This window comes from Episyrphus balteatus, chromosome 2 (genome assembly GCF_945859705.1).
Source record: "Episyrphus balteatus chromosome 2, idEpiBalt1.1, whole genome shotgun sequence".
NCBI classification, from domain to species: domain Eukaryota; kingdom Metazoa; phylum Arthropoda; class Insecta; order Diptera; family Syrphidae; genus Episyrphus; species Episyrphus balteatus.
The window spans coordinates 74,396,364-74,418,835 of NC_079135.1; the positions used below are offsets into that span (position 1 = coordinate 74,396,364).

The 22,472-nt window shown below is 31.5% G+C and overlaps 1 protein-coding gene and 1 long non-coding RNA gene across 2 annotated transcripts in view; one reads left to right on the plus strand and one right to left on the minus strand.

Annotated features, from left to right (window-relative positions):
• Positions 1-2,286: 2,286 nt before the first annotated feature.
• The window catches only part of LOC129909052 (uncharacterized), a 40,821-nt gene continuing 20,635 nt past the window's right edge, over positions 2,287-22,472 (plus strand). Inside the window, exon 1 of the long non-coding RNA XR_008771392.1 lies at positions 2,287-2,428. This is a non-coding gene — a long non-coding RNA (uncharacterized LOC129909052). The remainder of the gene's footprint in view (positions 2,429-22,472) is intronic.
• On the minus strand, positions 7,541-9,015 carry LOC129909045 (uncharacterized). The gene is made up of 2 exons (XM_055985992.1): positions 8,864-9,015; positions 7,541-8,539 (listed from the first exon to the last, which is right to left on the minus strand). Exons 1-2 carry the CDS (start codon positions 8,928-8,930, stop codon positions 7,638-7,640), a joined length of 969 nt encoding a protein of 322 aa, XP_055841967.1. The 5' UTR covers positions 8,931-9,015; the 3' UTR covers positions 7,541-7,637.

Sequence of the window (22,472 nt, forward strand, 5' to 3'; positions counted from 1 at the left end):
GGCATCACTCCCAAAAATTGCTCTCAAGCGGTTTAGCTTCTAGGAGCGTTCAAAGATTCGGGGATTTTTCGAAAAAAAAATTTACCCCAACTTTCAAAGGCGATTTTTTCGGAATTTTGAAAAAAATCGAAAAACCGGATTATACCACTATCGGGTACCTGAGAATATAATCTTTCATATGGCACCACTCCCCTGTCTCTAGATCAAAGCGTTCGAACGCCTATATCGCGGAATTTTGAAGAAAATGAAAACAATTTTTTTGATGCCAAAAGGTAGCGGGGACTCTAACCTACATTTGGGTACAGCTCCCATCCCTGTAGGTCCACGCGTTCTCAAACCGGGAGAACTTAAAAAAAAAAAAAAATTAGGCACGATTCTGATAAAATAGGCATGATGTGGCGGTTTAACATGGAAGGCGATTTTTGAAGTTATACTTCTTATGGGTATGAAAACTTGTTTTTTGACAAGAATGTCAAAGGGATTATGACGCGATCACCATCTCCAAGACAATTTGGCAGCAGGGCTGTCGTTTCACTTTTAGAGTTGGTAGTACTTGAGTATTTAAAAATGAAGTATCAAGTTCCATGTGGCATGTGGCAAGTACCATGTGGAATGAAACAAGGTGCAAGTGCATGTGACAAGTAGCACGAGGCATGTGGCATTCAGTATGCAAAATGTGGCAAGTTGTATGTGGCAAGTTGCGTGTGGCAAGTAGCATGTGGAAAGTAGCATGTGGCAAGTTGCATGTGGCAAGTTGTATGTGGCAAGTTTCATGTGGCAAGTTGACACAGTCGTAGATAAAATTTAATTTTTTTTTCTCAAAAAATTAGCCCCGGAAATTGGTATGAAGATTCTTAATTTCAAATTATAAATATTTTTTCATGAATAACTATATCCAGATTGTCTTGGGTTAAGGTATGGAGATAGCTGTTTTATTATTTTAATAAGAATATAAAACAAAAATAATTAAAAATATCAAATGAAATTCATTTAATATACTGAGTGAGAAGTATAACTTCAGTCGCGTGTACGTGTACACACACGTTTTTAATTGAAATTTTTGCCGCACTGCGAAAAATTTCAAGTGGAACGGGAAAAAATGGCGTCACTTTTTTGTGGTGGCTGCCATGGTTCATCAATTTATATGACGTTATCACGTCAAAAACATATATTAAAAAAGTAGTTAAATTCTTTTTGTTGCCCTTACCCTATAATAACACTGGTTTACAGCCAAAATGGATACTCAATCCCACTATTTTATCTTACGTACTTTGGCCTCAAAGACTCGGAAATCACTTTAAAAAAATTACGATGGATAAGTTTTCGAGATATGATATATTCGGGCTATATCTTGAGTAATAAGGATTCGAAAGATTTTGATTTTTTCTTTCAGTAATAAAGTTTTTTTTTGCAAAAATTTCCTTTAAAAAATCGATTTTTTTTAAATGTTTTAATACATTGCACTTAAACATCTGGAATGACCCAGAAAAGTTGTTCTAATGTTTCTTGCCTATTAACTTTCAGGCGCCGGCTTTTCAGATTAGTCGTTTATTACTCAAGATATATCTCGAATACTAAGTACGCTGGGAAAAACAATGACAAAAAACTTTGAAAAATCATATCTCGAAAACCTATCCATAAATATTTTTTTAGACAAGATTACTAGTGTAATCTAAGCAGTCACTGAATAATATTTTTTAATTTTAATTCTTTTTTGATATATTTATTTCATTTTATAATTAAATACCTAAAAACATCGTTTAACAATTTCTTAACTACTTACTATTGTACTCAAAGTTCAAATTCAAGTTCAATGGAAGCTATCTTTATTGAATCAGCAATTGACCGGACGGCAAAAATTATATTAAACACTCTCCTCAGAAGCACCTTTGAAAACTCCCAACGGGCAAATTAAAGACAAAGTACCAATTATAGTCAACGCGGAAAGTAAGTACATAAGTAACTGCAACCTGTGCAAATGTGCACTCAAATCGTTTTAAGGTAAGCCTCCAACTTAACATGAACTCAATCTTATAACATTATACCTACCTAGACCATCAGTATTATTTCGATTGATTTATAGACATTGGCACGCTTCAGGCACTATGTAGGTACCTATAATCCATATCCGACACTGACAAATGAGTCAGCTCGATGGTATCAAGGAAGCAGAATAAGCTACATAAATTGGACAGAATCTTGCGTTTACGAACATAATAATGCGCTTGAAAGGTTATGCTTGTTGTTATTCAACAAAACAATCCAATCCAAAGTTGGCTTTGATTGTTTTGTGGTTGACTCTATACATTACATATGCGAATATGATCACGTTTGGGACATTTGATTTTATCCATCAAGTATTGTGGAGCAACTTGAGTGTAAATTGGACATTTAAATGCAAAATGCAAGACGTAAACAACTGTTTCTGGTAAGTTTAAACCTTAAAAAATAGTCACTAAGTGAAGCTAACAAAAAAAATAAACAAAGTGCTTGTGAGCAGAAAAATGCAAATACATAACAACTGCACACACATGCTGTGTGTGCAGTTAAGAATAAAATATGAGAATTACAGTCAGTCACGTATCCTTCATGTTCCGTGAGGCTATTTAGAATAGTTTACCTATCTATACGTTCATTTAAAGAAAAAAACATTATAATGAAGTTCTGGTGCAACTATGCCTGTATTTTTTGAGAATGAGTTGTAGGGTTTTATCCTCTCTGGAATTTTTTTTTAAGTATTTTAACAAACACAATGGCCTAAGATAGGTACAATACCAGAAAGATTGTTATTGTTTTTCAGCTATTATAAAATTTCGGGGCACATACGGGACACATTCGAGACACATTCGATACCCATTCAGTGCACGTTTGAGACTCATTGGGGGAAAATACTTGGGGCACATTAGGGATACGTTCGGGATACATTTGGGACAAATTTTGAGAACATTTGGGACACGTTTGGGAAATATTGAGGACACATTTGGGACACATTCAGGATACGTTCGGGACACATTTGGGACAGATTCGAAACAAATAAAACAAATTTGAGACAAATTCCAGGCACATTCGGGACACATTTAGGGAAGATACATTTGGAACACAAACGGGATAAGTTTAGAATACGTTCCGGATAAATTTGGGACAAGTTCGGGATACATTCGTGACACATTCGGTATTCATTTGAGACGCAATCAGAACAAATTAGCGACGCATTCGGGACAATTTCTTCATATATTTAGGAGTCATTCGGGACATATTTGAGACACATTTGGGACACATTCAAGCCATGTTCAGAACAAGATCGAGATAGTACCTAGACACATTCGGAACACATTATGGACACGCTCGTTATACATTCGGCAAACATTTGAGACACATTCGGTACACATTCGGGACACATTCAAGACACCTTCTGGACACGTTCAGAACATAGAGCACTTACTTAACTACACGATTTCATATCATGAAAAGAAAAGCGTAATGGTAATGTGTTTAAAAGCCTTTAAGATTACCACACTACCTAGCACCAAAAACTCCAACCATTATTTTTTGTTTATTTTAACCTGGAAACAAGGTAATAAAATAATACACACTATCATTAATATTTTTAATCAACAAAATAAATATAAAAATCAATTACTACTTCACAATCAAACGACGTTTATTACGGAAGCTTAAACCTAACATTAAAATCGCATTGCGTGAGTATTAAAAAGGCAATCATAAAAACCGATGATCATTGTTAACGCCTCCGTTATGAACAACCAATATAACTGGATCACTTTCAATTCAATTTAAGATCAAGATGCTCTGCGGGATTTTTACACGGAAAAAGTGCTCCTGAACATGCAACTGTTAAGTTAACTTTTTGTTAGTTTTTTTGCCCCAAAGGATCGGATCTAATTCAAGCAGCTGAAATTCCAACTCCTAGTGGGCATGTAGGTTGCTAAATTAATTATTTGTTCAGTGAAATTAAAATTTATCTTTGCAACTACTGTGCCTGGCATTGTGTGCGTGTTAACTAGTTAAAAAATTGTGCACGCAAAGTCAAGCTCCTTTTGTTGTAATTATGAGTTTTCGAACTACCAGGGAAACAATTTTAACTATTTTATCGGATCGAAGTCATGTCCACGTCCAGGGTGGTGGTGGTTTTTTTTTTTTCCTGATCAAATCGTCGTAAGTTGTCAGTTTCCGTTGAATTTATAGATGGAAACAGTGAAATTATGCAGTTAGAGTTGCAGAGTTGCAGTTGCAACTCCTGTTCATGCAATATGAAACTAGATACCTACCAAGTTATGTGGTTTGTGGACAATTTGTTTACTCAATGTTGACCACAGCAGCTGCTGTCAACACACTTCTAATACCAATTGCCATAATAATATGATCTGATGATAGTGCACAAACACAATATTCATAAATCAATCACAGCAACTATGGTCAACTCAATATCAAGAGCAATTATGTGAATGATAATCAAATTCACAAGAATTAATTTGGTTGATGAAAGGTTGCGGGACAGTTGTGGTAATGAAAATATTTGAATGAACATGATAATTTTAATGTAAATGTGAAAACATTATGATTTATTTCATACTAAGATTTATCTTGATCTTGATATATATAATTTCTACAGTATTACATCTCTAAATCTCAAAAGTTAACGAAGAAAAATAATAAATAACAAGATGACCACTTTAAATTCCATCTTCTTGAAATAATAAGATTTCTTTTAAAAATAAATTTTAAAAAAAAATTGTATAAAAAAACCGCACTAAAAAGATTCCATATTAATTGCATAGCATACCTACTTATTAATATTAAAAGATTTTCATAAAAAAAGAAAATCATTTAAAATTGAAGTGACAATCTTCAAAATATTTGGTACCTAGTTGAAACAACTAAAATATTAATTAAAATTTTAATTAGACTTCAGCTTTAGTTGCAGTTTATTATACTTATTTTCAACAGTGAGATAGCCTTATAGTAAAGCAATCGGCTAGTGACCAGTTTTTTTTTTTTTCAATATTTACTTGCGATATAGGTACTGTAAAGCAAATTTGGATTCGTAAAAAGACATGACATTACGATTATGGAGAAAGAGAATGCCCAAAAAGTGCGGGTAAAACAATTTTGTCTGTCTGTCAGTCCATCTGTGTGTACCTCGAGCTACAGCCTTAACTACTGGAGCGGTTTTCTTCAAACTTGTGGTAGTAAAAAGTTTTGGGTGATTCTCTTGAGGACTTAAACTAACGGTACCTGTCATATAACGGAAATAGAAAAGTTACCTTTTTTCAAAAACCGCTCTAACGATTTTGATTAAAATTTTTGTGTTGAGTATTACAAATAAGAGCCAGGTTTTGAAATAGAAAAACCGTTATCAACAGTAGTTGCCATAGAACAATATTTTTTAAGTTATGCATTTCTCGTAAATGTCATAGCCGATTTAAACCAAAATTCTTATACAGAAACGTTAAAATAATCGCTATACCTATACAAAATTTCAAAAAACAAATTTTTGGATTAAAAATATTTCAATTTTTTTTTTTTTTGAAAATTCAATTTTTGGAAAACGGTTTGATGAATTTTTTCGAAATCTCGTTTTTGCATACTGAGTTATGTATTCTTAAAACTGGCCTACCAATTTTATTTTTTCTTTTTGAATGTTGGAATGTTGGGAAATTTCTACATTTATATGTATAAAAAATTATTGCATTAAAAAACTTCTCTAACGATTTACTTTTTGTACAAGATATCAAATAACAATATGACATACTTGGTTTTGCATAAAAGATCATTTGAAATAAAATAAAAAGCTTAAATATTAGATTTAGAGCAATTTATTTTTAAATTAAAATGTCTTCATATTAAAATCAGTTTTTTTTTTAAATCAGCACATTCACGAAATTAAGAAGATCTGTCCGCTAATTTAAGACGGTAGTTTTCTTGGCAAAAAAAAGCAATGTATAAATTCACTTAATATAAAACAGAACCATCTTGTTTTTAGCATGTCTTTTTCCACCTTCGATGAGAGCCCCCGCACGCCACACACCATAGGCTTTCTATCGGCCGATAGTTTAGTCGGTCTGGGTTTTTTTGGATTAGAAGTGAGTGCGCACACTAGACCGATAGTTGGTCAACTTTTCTCAAACGATTAGCTGTCAAATACTGCACTATGCATAAAATAGACACATAATTACAGATTTTTTCAAGATGAAATATGGATAGTGGTTGAAATATGAATAGTAATGAAAATTGGTTATTTTCTTTGTTTTTAAACCTGCAATCATGCCAACAAGGCCGCTGCTGGTGTTCAAGCCTCGAAATATAATGACTAGCTCAACAATTTACGTACATAAATTTTATGTTATATTTTTTTCAAGTAAAGATTTTCGAAAACAAAACTAAATACTCGTATTTTCTTTTTTGCGTTTGGAAGCCAATAACTTCGGTTGTGGTTTAATGTTGTTTTATTTATTTTGTTTGAATTATATTTCCGACTCTCAATCTAAACGGAGAAAACTGATCAAGATGATCTACATATCTAAAACAATAAGATTTGAAATAAAAATAAATCGAATCCGTTGAATCTCAAAATTAACTTCATTTCATTCTGCCCTAGCGAGGTATCTGTCAGAGCGGAAAATTCTCCGATTTCATACGAATTTAGCCACGAAAGATTTAAGAAACAGAGTTTTTTTTTTAAACAACACTTTTTTATTGCAATCTAGTTTTGAGTCTTGCTAGCTTTATGTATCTATTTTTTGTATTAAAATAGATATATTAAGAGCAGGGTTCGGACTTTACTTCGATCGAAGTAGATTTACTTCGATTTTGGGAAAAAAAAATCTACTTCCCTACTTCTCTTTTTTAGAATCTACTTCTATTTCTTGATTGAAAAATATTTTTCAAATAATAAATTTAGAGAAAGGGGTTTAACTTCAATTTAAAATCTGGTCGGGGCATTGAGAAATAAAGCTCAACTGAAATATCAAAAGATGAATGGAGGTCAATTATTCTTCGAATTCAAGATATAAATAAAGTTTATCAAAGTAATTTTGACTGATTTTAAAGAATTCCTGATCAAAAATTTGTTAGATTATGCTGAATTAACCGTTTAACCCCAAAGCACCGTTACAACCACTAGATGATAAAGATTTTTTTGGTAAAGATCATAATACAAAAAAGTAAAGAAAAATAATTTTGTTGAAAAAATGATTTTTTTAGAATACATTTTTGTAAATAAATGTTCTGAAAGTTTAATTTTGCAATCTACTTCCGAAATTTTGGATCTACTTCACTTTTTTTTTAAATTTGCTTCGAAATTTTGAAACTGGAGTCCGAACCCTGATTAAGAGACCCATTTTTATGAAAAACTCATTTTTGAAAAGAAGTGGGTTACACCACTATTGTTCTCATCGCCTCATTTAAAGGATTCTTTTCATAAAATTTGGTTTCTCCATATATTTTGCACAGTAGACGTTATGTTTGTCAACTTCAGTGTGCATATCTTATTTCTTCGTGTATTAAAAAAAAGAGATCATAAAATGAAAGAAATAAGTATTTATTATTTTATTTCAAAATTAACAAGAAAAAACAAAGCTTTAAAAATATATATATTATGTATAGTATATATTTAATTAAATTTCATTCTTAACCAAAATATCGAATGGAGATTTTTGTTCTCGTGCCTCAGTTTGTGTGATTTGTCGTATCGATTTGTTAATTCGTGCCACATACAATAGTTCTAAATTATGTCTTCCATTTACAACAGCATAATCGGGAACTATTCCATTTCCAACTGTCACCCAATCGTACTCTCCCGATTCTCCAGTTAGAATTTGAAAAACATCAGAATCAGAATCTTGAGATCCATTATCATATTCGTCAGAATCGCTATTTTCCTGTGCAATGCTACCAAAAACTGCTGCACCCTTTTTAGGTATCACATAACCAGTAATAAAATTATTGCTTCCAGCTGGTTTCCATCTAGCAACATAAATATCATATCCATCAACAGATTCACCACCACTTACTGCATTCTCTGGAGGATTAGTTGGTAAAGAATCAACCCACTTAATATTAGTATCGCAGCTCAAGTATTGCCACTGTTCAAATGGATGGTCGTCGGGATCAACATAAGCCCAACGTTGTGTATATTTTTTATTTGGCAAATAAATTGAGCTAATAGATTTATCATTATCCCGAACATAAGTTCTGCCGATAAATACTGGATCGCCATTTGAATCGACACCAGCGCGTACAACATTTTGATCAATATTTTGATAGTTTTCACTATAATAATAAGGTTTCCATTTACAATTGTCGGATTCAGAAATTGTTAGTATCTCTGAATGTTTGTTTAAAAGAGTCTCTTCTTGGTATGGCTTATAAGCTGCTGCTCCATGGTTATATATTTGAGCTGGATAAATTTCTTGTCCAACCATATTAGATCTTCCAACCCATTTCGTGTGAGAATCATCAATTGAAATTGCATTTTTTGGTATTTTATCGTCCATTCTTATGGGAATCCATTTGAGCCCTAAAAAAAACAAAAAAAATCCAATAAAATTAAATTCAATTTGGCAATAAAAAGAAATTAGTTTAAGTGTATTTTTTTTCAAACTTCACGAAAACAGCATTTAATCCAAAAATCTTTAAGATTTGAAATGAAGAAGGTATCAAATAATTGGATGGTACTGTATTTTAAGTCCTAATACAGATAATTCTTTAAGGTTATTTCAAGTAAATGTGCAGCCGCATAATGTTAAAAAAAATATATTTTATCGCACTATTTATTTTACTGAATGTTTAAAAATTGGTTTTTTTCTCAATATTTGTTTTCAACGTCCTACAAAATTTTTACCTATTGCACTCTTGAATACTCCCACGATTAGAAAAATTAATATGAAACTGATTAAATGCCGTTTCATTTTCTTAGTAAGTTCAAACACAGACTGATTTCGTTCATTAAATTCCAGAGATTAAGTAGACTTTCCTGTGTTTTTTTTTTTTTAAGTTTGCCAAAATCTTGAGGTTAATAGGTTATACTAGATGATGTTTATTATTTTATTCTTATCACTTATTTTAAGCTGTTGAGAATTTTTTAAAAGCTTTATTCAGAAAAACCAATATGCACGTCAATATTGTAATCGATGATTTATTTTTTCTATTGAAATCTGCAATGAAAATTGATGTTTATTTTTAAATTTTAAGTTTAAATGTTTGAATTGATATTGAAAATTTAACTCAATTTTTCTTATCACTTAATTTAGTTTTCATGGAATTAGTTTAAATTTACTGAAAATTTTTTTCACATATTTATATGCATGTGTGTGTATTTTCCTTACATATACAGGGTGTCCCAAAAGTAATGGATCAAACGAAATATGCTGATAGGCCAACTTTAGGGCTCTCAGAATTTGGTAACTTGTTCATCCCAAATCCTTACGGTTTTCGATTTGATGCAGTTTTTGTGAAATTTCGAAAAATCCCGACTTGGCAACAGTATTTTGCTTCCTCTGCCCATAATTGATTTTTGTTTTTTACAATTCTTTCACTAAAACATTGCCTAATAATAAGAAATAACTAATTAATCAAAATATTGTTTATTTCATATGCCATTTTGCTGCAAATTAATTAACAGTTCCATGTTTTATAAAAACTCAATTTCTTACTTTTATTTCAGAGCAACACCCTGAAAAAAATTTGTATGGTGTGGCACTGGTTTATTATTTTGAAAACTTGCTGTGTTATTGCAGTTTTCAAAAATGTATAAAAGTTTCCAAAGTTGAAGTTAGAACTGAAGATATTACAATTTAAAAGCAACAAAACAGGGCTTTTCCGAGAAAAATAACAAAGAAAAATAAACACATTTTCTCGACTGTTGTTTGTTTATTTCTTTTTGAACAAAAGCCTCGATTTTTGTTTGTTATTTTGCTCTGAAAACGTCTGTTTTTTGCATTCAAATTGTAATATCTTTCGTTATAATTTCAACTTTGGTAACTTTTATACATTTTTGAAAACTGCAATAACACGGCAAGTTTTCAAAATAATAAACCAGTGCCACACCATACAAATTTTATTCAGACTGTTGCTCTGAAATAAAAGAAGGAAATTGAGTTTTTATAAAACATGGGACTGTTAATTAATTTGCAGCAAAATGGCGCATGAAATGAAAAATATTTTGATTAATTAATTATTTCTTATTATTAGGCAATGTTTTAGTGAAAGAATTGTAAAAAACAAAAATCAATTATGTGCGGAGGAAGCAAAATACTGTTGCAAATTCGGGATTTTTCGAAATTTCACAAAAACTGCATTAAATCGTAAACCGTAAGGATTTGGGATGAACAAGTTACCAAATTCTGAGAGCCCTAAAGTAGGCCTACCAGCATATTTCATTTGATCCATTACTTTTGGGACACCCTGTATAATATATATTCTATTCAACCACTTAATCAATTATTCAAGACTACATTCGAAACAAGGCATTTAAACAGGGTGTACTCTATGCCAACTTACTTAAAAATATAATGCGCAACTGGGTCGCAAGAACTTTCTCTTAGAGTTCGAATTACTTAAATTTTTAAAACCTTATGTAAAAATTTGCTAAATAAAGGCATTGTATATTCCAAAAATGTTAAGAAATTTTAAAATTAATTATTTTTATGAAATAAAACAACATCTTAAATGAATATGAGCTTAAAAAAAAAGTTTGCAATTTGATTTCTTTTTATTAAGATTCATCTTTAGAAGAAAAAAATAAAAAAGATCCGTTATAGCCGTGATATTTGGTAGTTATTTATTAATCAACATCTTGAACCCCGTTTCGAAAATTTTATTTTTCAAAAAGAAAAGAAAATTGAGTACGTACCTACAAACATTATGTATAAAAGTTCGTTCTTGATTGACGCAATTCTCGATTCACGCAACTCCTCGATTTTCGCAACACCTCAATTTTTATCATTGTTGACGCAGTAATCGCGACTCTTCTACAAAAATTGACGCGATAAGTGCAACTTTCAATACAAAAAATTTAGATAAACTGACCAAAATTTAACCCTTTTTGAAAAAACGCTAATTGTTCTTATAAAAATTATTGAATTTAATCATAATTAGTACTGTAAAAAGACTTAGCCCTGATTTTTCAATCGTCAGTTAGACTATCAGAGGAATAAATGTCAATATAAAAAAAAAAACTTTTATTCCTAGGAATAAGCTCTAACTGAGGTTTATCTGACTATTGAAAAATTGGCCCTTAGTCTTATTTGTACATACATTAATAAATAAATTTAAATTAAATTGAAATTGTTCAAAAACTGCGAGATATATCAATTTTAAAAATCTTACAAACTAAAAAATCCAAACCAAAATATCTAATTTTTTCAGGATTTTTCGATGATGTTTAGGGGTTGCGCGCACCCCTTTACCTATTAAAAAAATAAGCTCTTTTAGTTTTTAATTTTTTTAAATAATACCTACAGTAAAATAAGGAGAAAAAAGGGGTAAATCTCGGAATGAATGTAAGTAGAAATTTTTTTTGCTCAATATCTTTCTTTTGCCATTCTATAACATATCTCAAAAGTCTAGAAAAATCTCATGTCCGCTTGTCGCGATTTCAAGGTCAAATCGCGAAATGGAGATTTTCAAAATTAGCAAAAATAGGCTATGGTATTATATACACACATGATTTCAAGGTATTTTTTAATGCTGATTCCAAAAAATCTAAAATCAAGACAATCTGACGTCTCTGGAAAAAGTTACACCTGTTTTTCATGTGTCAACTCATATTATTATAACAGTTGCAAACTTGCTGCCGAAAAACCCTTAAAAGTTATGGTAGATGAACCAAATTTTGCATGAAGATTTTAGAATCCATCATTATTAAAAATCAAAACAATCCATTACAAAAAATATATATACCTACGAAATAATGGTATTTTTTGATGGAGGGGCAAATTTTAGGATATGCATATGCACTAAAGAAGATTCTTGTTCATCTTAGGAATAAGTGCTCAAGCCCCCTGATTTTAGTCCAATTCGGAATTCTTCAAATCATTTTTTTTGGTATTTTGATGTCAAATCACATCACCGTTAAATTATGCAAAACTTCTTACGCAATCTCAATACGCCGTATTTTATCGTCTTTCCTCAAAGATATTGAAATTGAAATGTTCGATATCTCAAAATCTTAGTGGTCAACATAACTAATGGTTACCTAATGGTACCTTTTAAAATTGAAATTGAAAAGTGATTTCAACTCACTTTCTGACGAATTGCGGAACATGGGCGGTTATATTAAAAATAGTGATGAGTATAGCTCAAAAACTAGATGTGATAGGAATAAATCTATAAACAAATTTGAATTAACGACATGGCAAAGTTCGAACTGTTTGTGTAAAATGTTTGGGATACTATAATTTTGCAAAAAACACTACTTTGAATGTGAAAGGAGAATACAGTAGTACGAAGCTGTCGATAGCAGTAAAATGCTACTATACCACTTTGAGTACCGCACCACAGCGTTTTTCTCTCGATCAAAGATGAATAAAAAAAAGAGAAAACATTTTCGTACATTTAAATGAAATCGAAAATTTTCTAGCCCCCTCCAAAATTTTTTCTGGATACTCCACTGGTCCTAGGTACTAAAGGGTTACATCAAAAATAATAGTTTTCCAGAAAATACGACTTAAGTAATGTATGAAAGTCGATGAGTGCATTGCATTGATCCGTTTATTTCTGTAAATAAGAGTTGCTCTCGTCTAGAGTTTTGTTTTGACACTAAATGAAAGAGAATAAAAAGCTTATTCTTTCTCTATTAAAATGAGTAAAGTACAATTTGCTACATTTATTATACGCAAACGAAGTATTTCGGAAATCAACAAAAAAAATTTTGAGTATTAAAGCAATATTAGCATTGTTCAATTGTTCTTATCTTAAGGGTAAGTGAAAAACTTTAAATTTTTTTGATAATGTACATACATTTCTTGAGGGTAACTTGGATAAGAACTGACAAAATATATTTTTTTTTAATAATAAAATTTTTGTCCAAAGCTATTTGGACCATTTAAATAATGCATTTCAATGCTAGTTAAGACAATCTTCAATAAGACCTAAGTGCTTTATAAAACCAATATCATGAAGGTTCCTCCAATTTTTGCAGCAATAATAAGACTCTAACATCTGTTACGAAACTTACGATAAGTTTGTCAATCTTTGCCCAATCTAAAATGTTTCTGTTTTTAGCACGGTTACGTAGATTGAAGGCTTGAAGAATTTCCTTGTAAGTAATATGAACATTACCAACAGTTTGGTATCGGGTGCAGTGGCGTACGTTGAGTCGCCGTGGCCCCGGGGCAATACTACATTTTGGGGCCCCTTTGATATTCGGGTGCCCCTAAGATACAAAAAAAAGTACGTATTCACCATAAATTTTTTTGTATGGATTATTTATTTTAAGGTTTATTTTAATGTTTTAATATGCACTTTGCTATACTTACTTCAAATTAATTTTGGGGCCCCCAAAAATTAAATATTTAGAGGTCCCTAAAATAAATTTTTTTAGCTTAAAATTAATAGTTCTTGGGGCCTCTGTTCTGAAGTAAAATGTACTCCTTTGATTTTCCATCATCGAACATAGTTTATTTCTTTTGGGGCCCCTGAAAATTATTTTTTGGGCCTCAAAATTAAGTAATATAATTTTTTTGGAGCCAAGAATTAATAGGTGTTGGGGCCTCTGTTCTGAAGTAATATTCGGAATGCCACCAATAACGTAATGTTTTGTTTTGGGCCCTGATTGTTTTGAACCACTGAAGTAATAGCTTTTGAGGATCCTCAAATAATATTTGTCATGCCATCAGAAATTTTGATGAATATTTTTGGGCTCCTTAGTAATAGATTTTGGGGCCCCCAAATTAATATTTGATTGCCTCTCAACTAACGGGGGTTATTTTTTGGGACCCTTCAAATAATATTTTTAGGGCCCCGAAGTCATATTTTTTGGGGCTCTTAAGTAATATTTAGTAGTCCATCAACAAATATAATTTAATTCAAAAAATATTTTTTTTAATTTAATTTTTTTTTTGACACCCTGAAGTAAACGCCTGAAGTTGTTTGCTGACTTGAAGTATTGACTTGAAGTAATATTTGGTATGAGATTAACAAAACTTTATTTTGCTTTTTTGTATTATTTGTGGTTGCAAGGATTTTTCAAGAAATATTTTTGGGGGCCTTAAGATAAAATAATAATTTTTCTTTTAAAAAAGCAGTTTATTTTTTTGGGGCCCCTGGGGTAACTTTTTTTTTTAAATCAATATATATTGATTTAAAAACAATGACATAATCAATGACATAATGTGTCTCCCTTGTATCCGAAATGATTCAAATACATTTTAATTTACTTCGTAACTCAATTTATGCTAACAGTTTCCTTCTCTGCATTGTCTCCAGTGGGGGCCCTGGGGTCGGTCGGGGGCCCCGGGGCGCCGCCCCGCTTGCCCCAAGGGAGTGTACGCCCCTGATCGGGTGCAAGTGGCAGAAGTTTTTCAGTATTATAAGAAATCTCATCTCAGCACAGATACTCCCCCCATAAGGACATATTAGGAGTAAAAAAATATACTTACCTAATGTGTTTAATTTTAAGGACTCTCTAACACAAAGTGCTACTCCATCATTTATACGATAATTTCTGTGCAGTTTATATCCTCTCATAGCAGACAAATTTTCATCTACGTTTCTATTCCAAGTTTCTTATAAAACCTATTTAACAAATCCCGAAACTTGTTAATCTTCTTAAAGCATACCTTGTAGATACTTTGAGCAGTAATATGGCAAACTTTAAAACCATGATTTTGATAACCTAGGGCAGGGATGGCGAACCAATGGCACGCGTGCCATTGGTGGGACGCCATAAAATATTTCCGGCACGCCACCAATTAAGTAATCCAATTGCCATTTGAGCGCCATTCAACGATTTTTCCAGTAAATTTTTTCTTGAGATTTTGTAAAACTGTAAAAATCTCTTCTTCTCAGAAAAAGATACTCATGTTCTGAAGAACGTATTGAATTTACATGAAAAACCAGACGAAATACCTGGGTAAAATTAACTGAACAGTTTTTTTATGGGTGGGTAATTAGGTTTTCACAAATTACAGAATTATCGGAAATGCTAGGTCTACTATGGACCCTGATACGACATCCTTTGATAAACTTAACATATGTATGTCTAAATTTTACTGGTTGAAAATTGAAGAAATTGTAATGTAGTTGAACGAATTTCAATCTTGTCCGATATCGACTCAAAAATTAGTGGAAACAATGAAAGAGTTTTAATCCATCGAACTAGAGAGGGTGGAGGGCAATACGACGAACAATTCCAAATTAATGGAAACATGAAATTGGAAAAGTTGGAGATCTTGACAATATTTTCACCTACTTACGCCTGTGAGTCATAATTTGTCCAAATGAATAACATTAAAAATTCGCTTAGAAGCAGATTGTCAGATGATTCCAACTTTTTCTTTCAGTTCAGCCTGCATTTTGCTTAAAGTGACGAAACGTAGCCCTAATACATATAAACTACTTGGCATCCAGTTAACAACAAGAGAAGTCACACTACAATACATATTTGTTTCAATTTTTATTTTTTGTTTCTTTGTTTTATTTTGTTGAGGTACATCTAAAAATTGAAAAGTGAAAAATTTCAAATTCATTTTTTTCAAACTCAGTTTTACCGAACGTAAAATTTGAAACAATGATGCAGAAAGCTTATTTTTTGGATCCAAAAACAATTTTTGTAGTTTTTTTTTCAAAAACAAATGGCGCTATAAAGAAATAATAATTTTGTAAATCTCCCAAAAAAGTGGCCATTTAGTTATACCTTTAATCTGAAATTTTGTTTTTTTTTTTATTAAAACGAACTACACGAATAAATCTGTTATTTTCAAATTTAAATTTGTAGGTGTGCGTAGTTTAAAATTAATTATTATTTTTGCTTCTAGTGGTCACAAAAAAAAACTAGACCAAAACTGTATGGCACGCCAAAGGCACCCCAAATAAATATTTTTTTTAAATGGCACGAGGCTCTAAAAAGGTTTGCCATCCCTGACCTAGGGTCTATTATACAGCCTTAGTGAATGAACGTTTTGATCACCATAGAAAAAGGTAATTATTGACTTTGGTCACGAAAACAAAAAAACACGTAAATTTGGTACAGTTAAGCCATTAAAGGCCACAAGCACTGCACAAAGGACAAAGTCAACTTCAATGCTGTTTTTGTTTGGTGGTGGTAAATATTTACATCTGGCAATTCTGCTGATGTTATCTTCATTTTCGTCCATTGGCAGGTTTGTGATGTTGTTGATTCTAATCGCATCCTCGTGAAATTGACGTTTGATGTAAACACAACCCGGAATAGTAAACAAAATGATGTTATTGTTATAAATTTAAATACAACACTCAATATTTGTAATTTTTGTTATCATAATTGTATTACATCTGTTGTAATATCGCACATTATTAAATCTGTAGAAATATTTTTAAGTTTCGATTTAGTTTTTTTATGCAATATTATTTAGATGCAAGTTTTCATTGTTAGATGGTCTGACTTTCAGAGTTTTTATATTTTGGCTAGCTAAATGCTAATTTGCAGTGGTACAAAATCAATTTTGTAGATCCTATGGGTAATTTTGTATTTCAATTTTGAATTTCCGGTTTGCTCGGAAAGGTGGAAAATTTTTTAAAAAAATAATGTTTTTATTTTAATTATTTTTCAATTCTGTCAGCAATTGTATTTTTTTTTTTTGCCGTGTAAGCCCCAATTTGTAGTTCAACACTAATTGAAATATTCAATGTTTGAAAAAGGAAAAGAAAAAGAAAAAGAAAGAAAAAGTTAGCTCAAAATTTAGCTTTCCTAAAATATACTTAAACATTTTTTTTTTTTTTTTTTTTGATTTTTAAGTAACCTATATCGATTTTGTAGAAAATAAATCGGTGTTTAAAATCGAAGTTTTAGCATTTCATCTTCATTTCCACAAATTTTTTGAGTTTCGCATTTTTTATGAGGAAATTATAACAAAATACAAGAAAAATTTTCAGTCGACCGTACCAACACCAACCACCCAATTGCAAAATACATAGTTCAGATAGAACTTATCTAGCAATTTAGCTTACTCTGAGATAAATTACGCAACTATGCCATGAACAAAACGCGTCGCTGCCACCCTTTCGTGTTGGAACGTTATATGATATTGCCTTTTTCCTTTTTGACGTGGTTCTCAGGATCTCTCCTTCGAACATGGCAATACCAACTGAGTCGGTCGTGTTCAATTTTTTTGGGAGTTCAAATACCAGATTGAGTTAAAATATGAGAATCAATAAACAAATTGAAATATGAAAATATGTCCTTTTTAAAAAAATCCCTCCGCATAAACGGTAAGTTTAATTAAAAATTTGACAGATACGTTTCAAGTTATTTTATTTTTTTTAACTTATCAAATAAAAATTATTTCAAATATCTTTCATTCTGATTTTTTGTGAATTATTTTTCAAATAGCGAATTTGATCGTCATGACTTTAAAAAGACTATATCTCGAGATGTAGATTTTTTACATTTTTTATTTGTATGTGTGGCTTTCATATTATTTATAATATCTATCGATTCAAATTTCAATTTTTTTTTTATCACGTTTTGTTTAGAAAATAGAATTTGGCCCTTTTTCTAAATTCACATTTGTTTACGCTACTCAAACTTCAAGTTTTAAAAAATCCTAAAAATTAAAATTTTTAAATTAAATTTCCTATGACAAATTATTTTTACTTGCGATATAGGTACTATATGTGTGGATCAGAATCAAAACCCATTATATCCACTTTTCAAAAAAAATGACTTAGGTATGAGGTTTTGTTTGTATTATTCAAATACATACGTTACGCCCAAGTTTGAGTCTCTAATTACATTTTTTGGCATAGAAATCAGACCACAAAGTTAGAGGTTAATTTCAAAACCCATTTTATCCACTTGAGTTTTTGTTTCAAAACCCATTATATCCAAACAATTTTATTCGCATCAAAATCCATTATATCCATTCAAAATATTATTTCTAAAATAAATTTGAAATTCAAAAACCATTTTATCCATGGGATGAGATTAGATGGGAATATCCGAAAATTTATACGGATTTTTGAAAAAAAAATTTTCGGCATTTAGGATTGAATTTATTTGTTCAAGAAAGTAGGTGTAGTTAAAAAAAAAGGAAATAAAGTTTTCTCGTTTTTAATTGAGTTTTTTTAATGCCATATTTTCTTATTTTGGTCTGAAATTCAGAAGTGATTCTCAAAATCCATTCTATCCATATTTGTTTTGGGTATAACTCTAAAACTAAAACTCTCAGATCACGATTTCTGGACTTAAACTGTAGGGAATCCTAATTGAATCAATCCTGCATTTAAAAAAGTACTAAAAAATGTTTCGTTTACGAGATACAAGTTTTTCTCGATTTACTCGAAATCAAAAAAAAGTGGATAAAATGGGTTTTGATTCTGATCCACACATATATCAAGTTATGCATTCGTACAAAAAAAAAAGTTGAGATAACATTTTTCCATGACATTACGATGGTAGAAAATGCCAAAAAAGTGGGTCCCGGAAGTCCGTCTGTCTGTCTGTCTGTCTGTCTGTCTGTCTGTCTGTCTGTCTGTCTGTCTGTCTGTCTGTCTGTCTGTCTGTCAGTCTGTCTGTCTGTCTGTCTGTATAAGGAGCTACAGCCTAAACGGATGGACCGATTAATGTCAAACTTGGTATGTAGCGTTATTTGGCGACTCTCCAGAGGGGTTTTTGGAATTAATTTTTTTGGACCAAAAATAACGGTACATGTCATATACTGATTTAAGTAAAATTGAAATATCTCGAAAACGGCTCCAACGATTTTGTTTAAAAAATTCAATTGTTAGTTTTAAGTTAAGGTTTATCTTCCAATGAAAAAATTTTTTTTTGAAAATCATTATTAACGGTACCTGCCATAGAACGGTTTTTTTCAAATCCGATTATCTCCGAAACTGATTATTCGATTTCAACGAAACTTTTTGTGAAGAAGCATTTATATAATTTAAGTATAAACCAAAAATAAAATTTCCAAAAAAATAATTTTTGGATTTTTAAAAAAAATTTGAAAATTTTTTTTTTGAAAAATCAAATTTTCGAAAACGGGACATTGAATTTTTTTGAAATTTTGTTTTTAGATGTTGATTAGTGATTTCTACAAAATGGCATACCAATTTTATTTTAAAACTTTTTTTCCAAAAAATTATTTATAAAAAATTATTTTTTTTAAAAACGGCTCTAACGATTTTGAAAATTTTTTTTCTAAAAATGCATGTTAATATATCAATCAAAACTGCATACTTGTCTTGGAGGGCAATTCAATTTTAGATTTTATTTTATTTTTTTAAAAAACGAATTTTATTTTTTTTCCAAATTTCTATATAAAGAATTAAAAATTTAAGCAACTTTAACTCTAAGAGCAAGTTCGTGCGACCCAGTCGTGCATTTTATTTTTATAGCTCTTTGGCTTGCCATATAAGCAGAGTCACGTATTCAAAAATACGCAAAAATAAACTTTAAGGCTTGGCAACCCTATGCCTTGACAGGATATCGCTAGGCAACCCATCTGCAATTTATTTCCTTAGACACTCCCTTCAGAAAATATAATTCTCAACTGGTATAACGATGAGGGTAGGTCGTCCTATGCCTATGGCTGGATCTTTTCAACTTTCATAAAAATTGTCCCCTTAGACGAGACTATTTTTAAGAAAGTTGGCCACCTAGAAAAACAGATTTCAAATTTTTTTAAAGGAAAATGTGCAATATCTATGAAATTTTTAAAGTGTTTATGTACTCATCCAATTATTGTAGAAAATTATAAAATAAAAAAAAAAAATTCATTCATTCATGCTTGTAGTGAAAGAAAACATAAAATGATAAAATTTTAAATAGGTACACTGAACGAAAATAAAAAAGAGTGTGTGTATGTACACGCGACTGAAGTTATACTTCTCATTCAGTATATTTAAATGAATTTCATTTGATATTTTTAATTTCTATTATGAAGTAATTAATCCACACTTAGTTTTTTTAATTTTTATCAAGTGAACAATAAATTAATTCTTTCATCGGACGCAAGGAGGAGATGTAGTTTTCAATTTATTCTGTGAAATTTACTCATGTTGTGCGGTTCAGAACGTACGGTATATGGTTAACGAAAGTAAATGAATTGCGCATAAAATGTGCGATATGGTAATTTTATGAGAATTGTGTGTGCTTCAGCACTAGTAGTAGCAATATGGAACTTGCAGAGTTGCTACAAAGCTCAAAAGTGAGCTGAGCTCAGCTCACAGCTCAGCTCAAATTTTGAGCTAGCTGACTTTTGAGCTATGTACCATAGCTCAGCTCATTTGAGCTGAGCTGAAAGTCAGCTGAGCTGATGGTTGAGCTGAGCTGTTGGGTGAGCTAAAGTAAAGTGAGCTGAGCTGAGCTGTGATGGGTGAGAGGATACATTGATTTTTATTTGGAAAGTATAATGAAATATGAAGATATTTTAAACTTTTATAAAACACCATAGCTCAAGATGTTTGGTTCTAGTTATTAATGGAATTATTTTAACACATGGATATTTTTATAAATAAAACAGATAATTTTTCGTGATCTTTCTCTTGGTTTTTTTAACCCTAGAAAGATAATCATAATATACGTCTCAGAGACGTATGATTCTAAAAAAGATTTTTGGTCTTATGTTAACACTTTTTGTCATATTTATTTAACTCATTACTTAGATTATTTTAAAGAAGTGATATAATAAATCAAATCAATTTAACAAAAACCCAGAAATTTTAATTGAATTAGATAAAACAGTTATTTACACGCCATACGTCTTACAGACGTAGATTATCTTTCTAGGGTTAATAGTAAATATATTTCTATTTTTTTAGTAAAATATTTCTTTTTTAATCATAAAAAAAATCAGGTACAATCCGGTTTTACGACTTTTTTCAAAATTCCGAGAAAATCGCGTTTGAAAGTTGGGGTAAATTTTTTTTTCGAAAAATCCCCGAATCTTTGAACGCTCCTGGAAGCTAAACCGCTTGAGAGCAATTTTTAGGAGTGGTGCAAAATGATAGCTTGTGTCATGGGCCTACGCTTTGGACATTATCAGATTTTTAAAAAATCGCCTTCCATGTTAAACCTCCACATCATGCCTTTTTTTTCAGAATCGTGTCTATTGTTTTTTTACTTTTAAGTTCTCCCGGTTTGAGAACGCGTGGACCTACAGGGATGGGAGTTGTACCCAAATGTAGGTTAGAGTCCCCGCTACCTTTTGGCATCAAAAATTTTATTTTCATTTTCTTCAAAATTCCGCGATATAGGCGTTGGAAGGCTTTGATCTAGAGACAGGGGAGTGGTGCCATATGAAAGCTTATATTCTCAGCTACCCGAAAGTGGTATAATCCGGTTTTTCGATTTTTTTCAAAATTCCGAGAAAATCGTGTTTGAAAGTTGGGGTAAATTTTTTTTTCGAAAAATCCCCTAATCTTTGAACGCTCCTGGAAGCTAAGCCGCTTGAGAGCAATTTTTGGGAGTGATGCCAAATGATAGCTTAGGTCATGGGCCTACGCTTTGCACATTGTCAGATTTTTAAAAAATCGCCTTGCATGTTAAACCGCCACATCATGCCTATTTTTTCAGAATCGGGCTTAACTTTTTTTTTTACCTTTAAGTTCTCCTGGTTTGAGAACGCGTGTACCTACAGGGATGGAAGTTGTACCCAAATGTAGGTTAGAGTCCCCGCTACCTTTTGGCATCAAAAAAATTTTTTTCATTTTTTTTCAAAATTCCGAGATATAGGCGTTGGAAGTTGGGGCGCTCACTTTCAGCTCAGCTCAAATGAGCTAAGCTATGGTACCTAGCTCAAATTTGAGCTGAGCTGAAATGTTAGCTTTTTGCAACCCTGGCAACTTGCCACATGTAACTTGCCACATGCAACTTGCCACACGCAATTTGCCACATGCAACTTGCCACACGCAACTTGCCACATACAACTTGCCACATGCAACTTGCCACATGCAACTTGCCACATACAACTTGCCACATGCAACTTGCCACATGCAACTTGCCACATACAACTTGCCACATGCAACTTGCCACATGAAACATGTAACTTGCTACGTGTTGTGTGTTTTATGTTTGTCGTACTGCGGCGTACTGCATTTTTAAATACTAAAGTACTGCGTACTCTAAAGGTGAAACGACAGCCCTGCTACCCAGGGTGATCGCGTCATAATCCCTTTGAGATTCTTGTCAAAAAGTAAATTTTCATACTCACCCTCCCATAAGAAGTATAACTTCAAAAAGCCAATATTTTCCGAACTGGTTGCTATAGAACTTTTTTCTATCTGTTTTTAGAACAGTCATAAGTGTAGCT

Coding starts and splice junctions, on each gene's coding strand:
- LOC129909045 (XM_055985992.1), bottom strand. CDS start 8,930: ATGAAACGGCATTTAATCAGTTTCATATTAATTTTTCTAATCGTGGGA. Junction 8,540..8,863: donor AGTATTCAAGAGTGCAATAG/GTAAAAATTTTG, acceptor TGTTTTTTTTAG/GGCTCAAATGGATTCCCATA.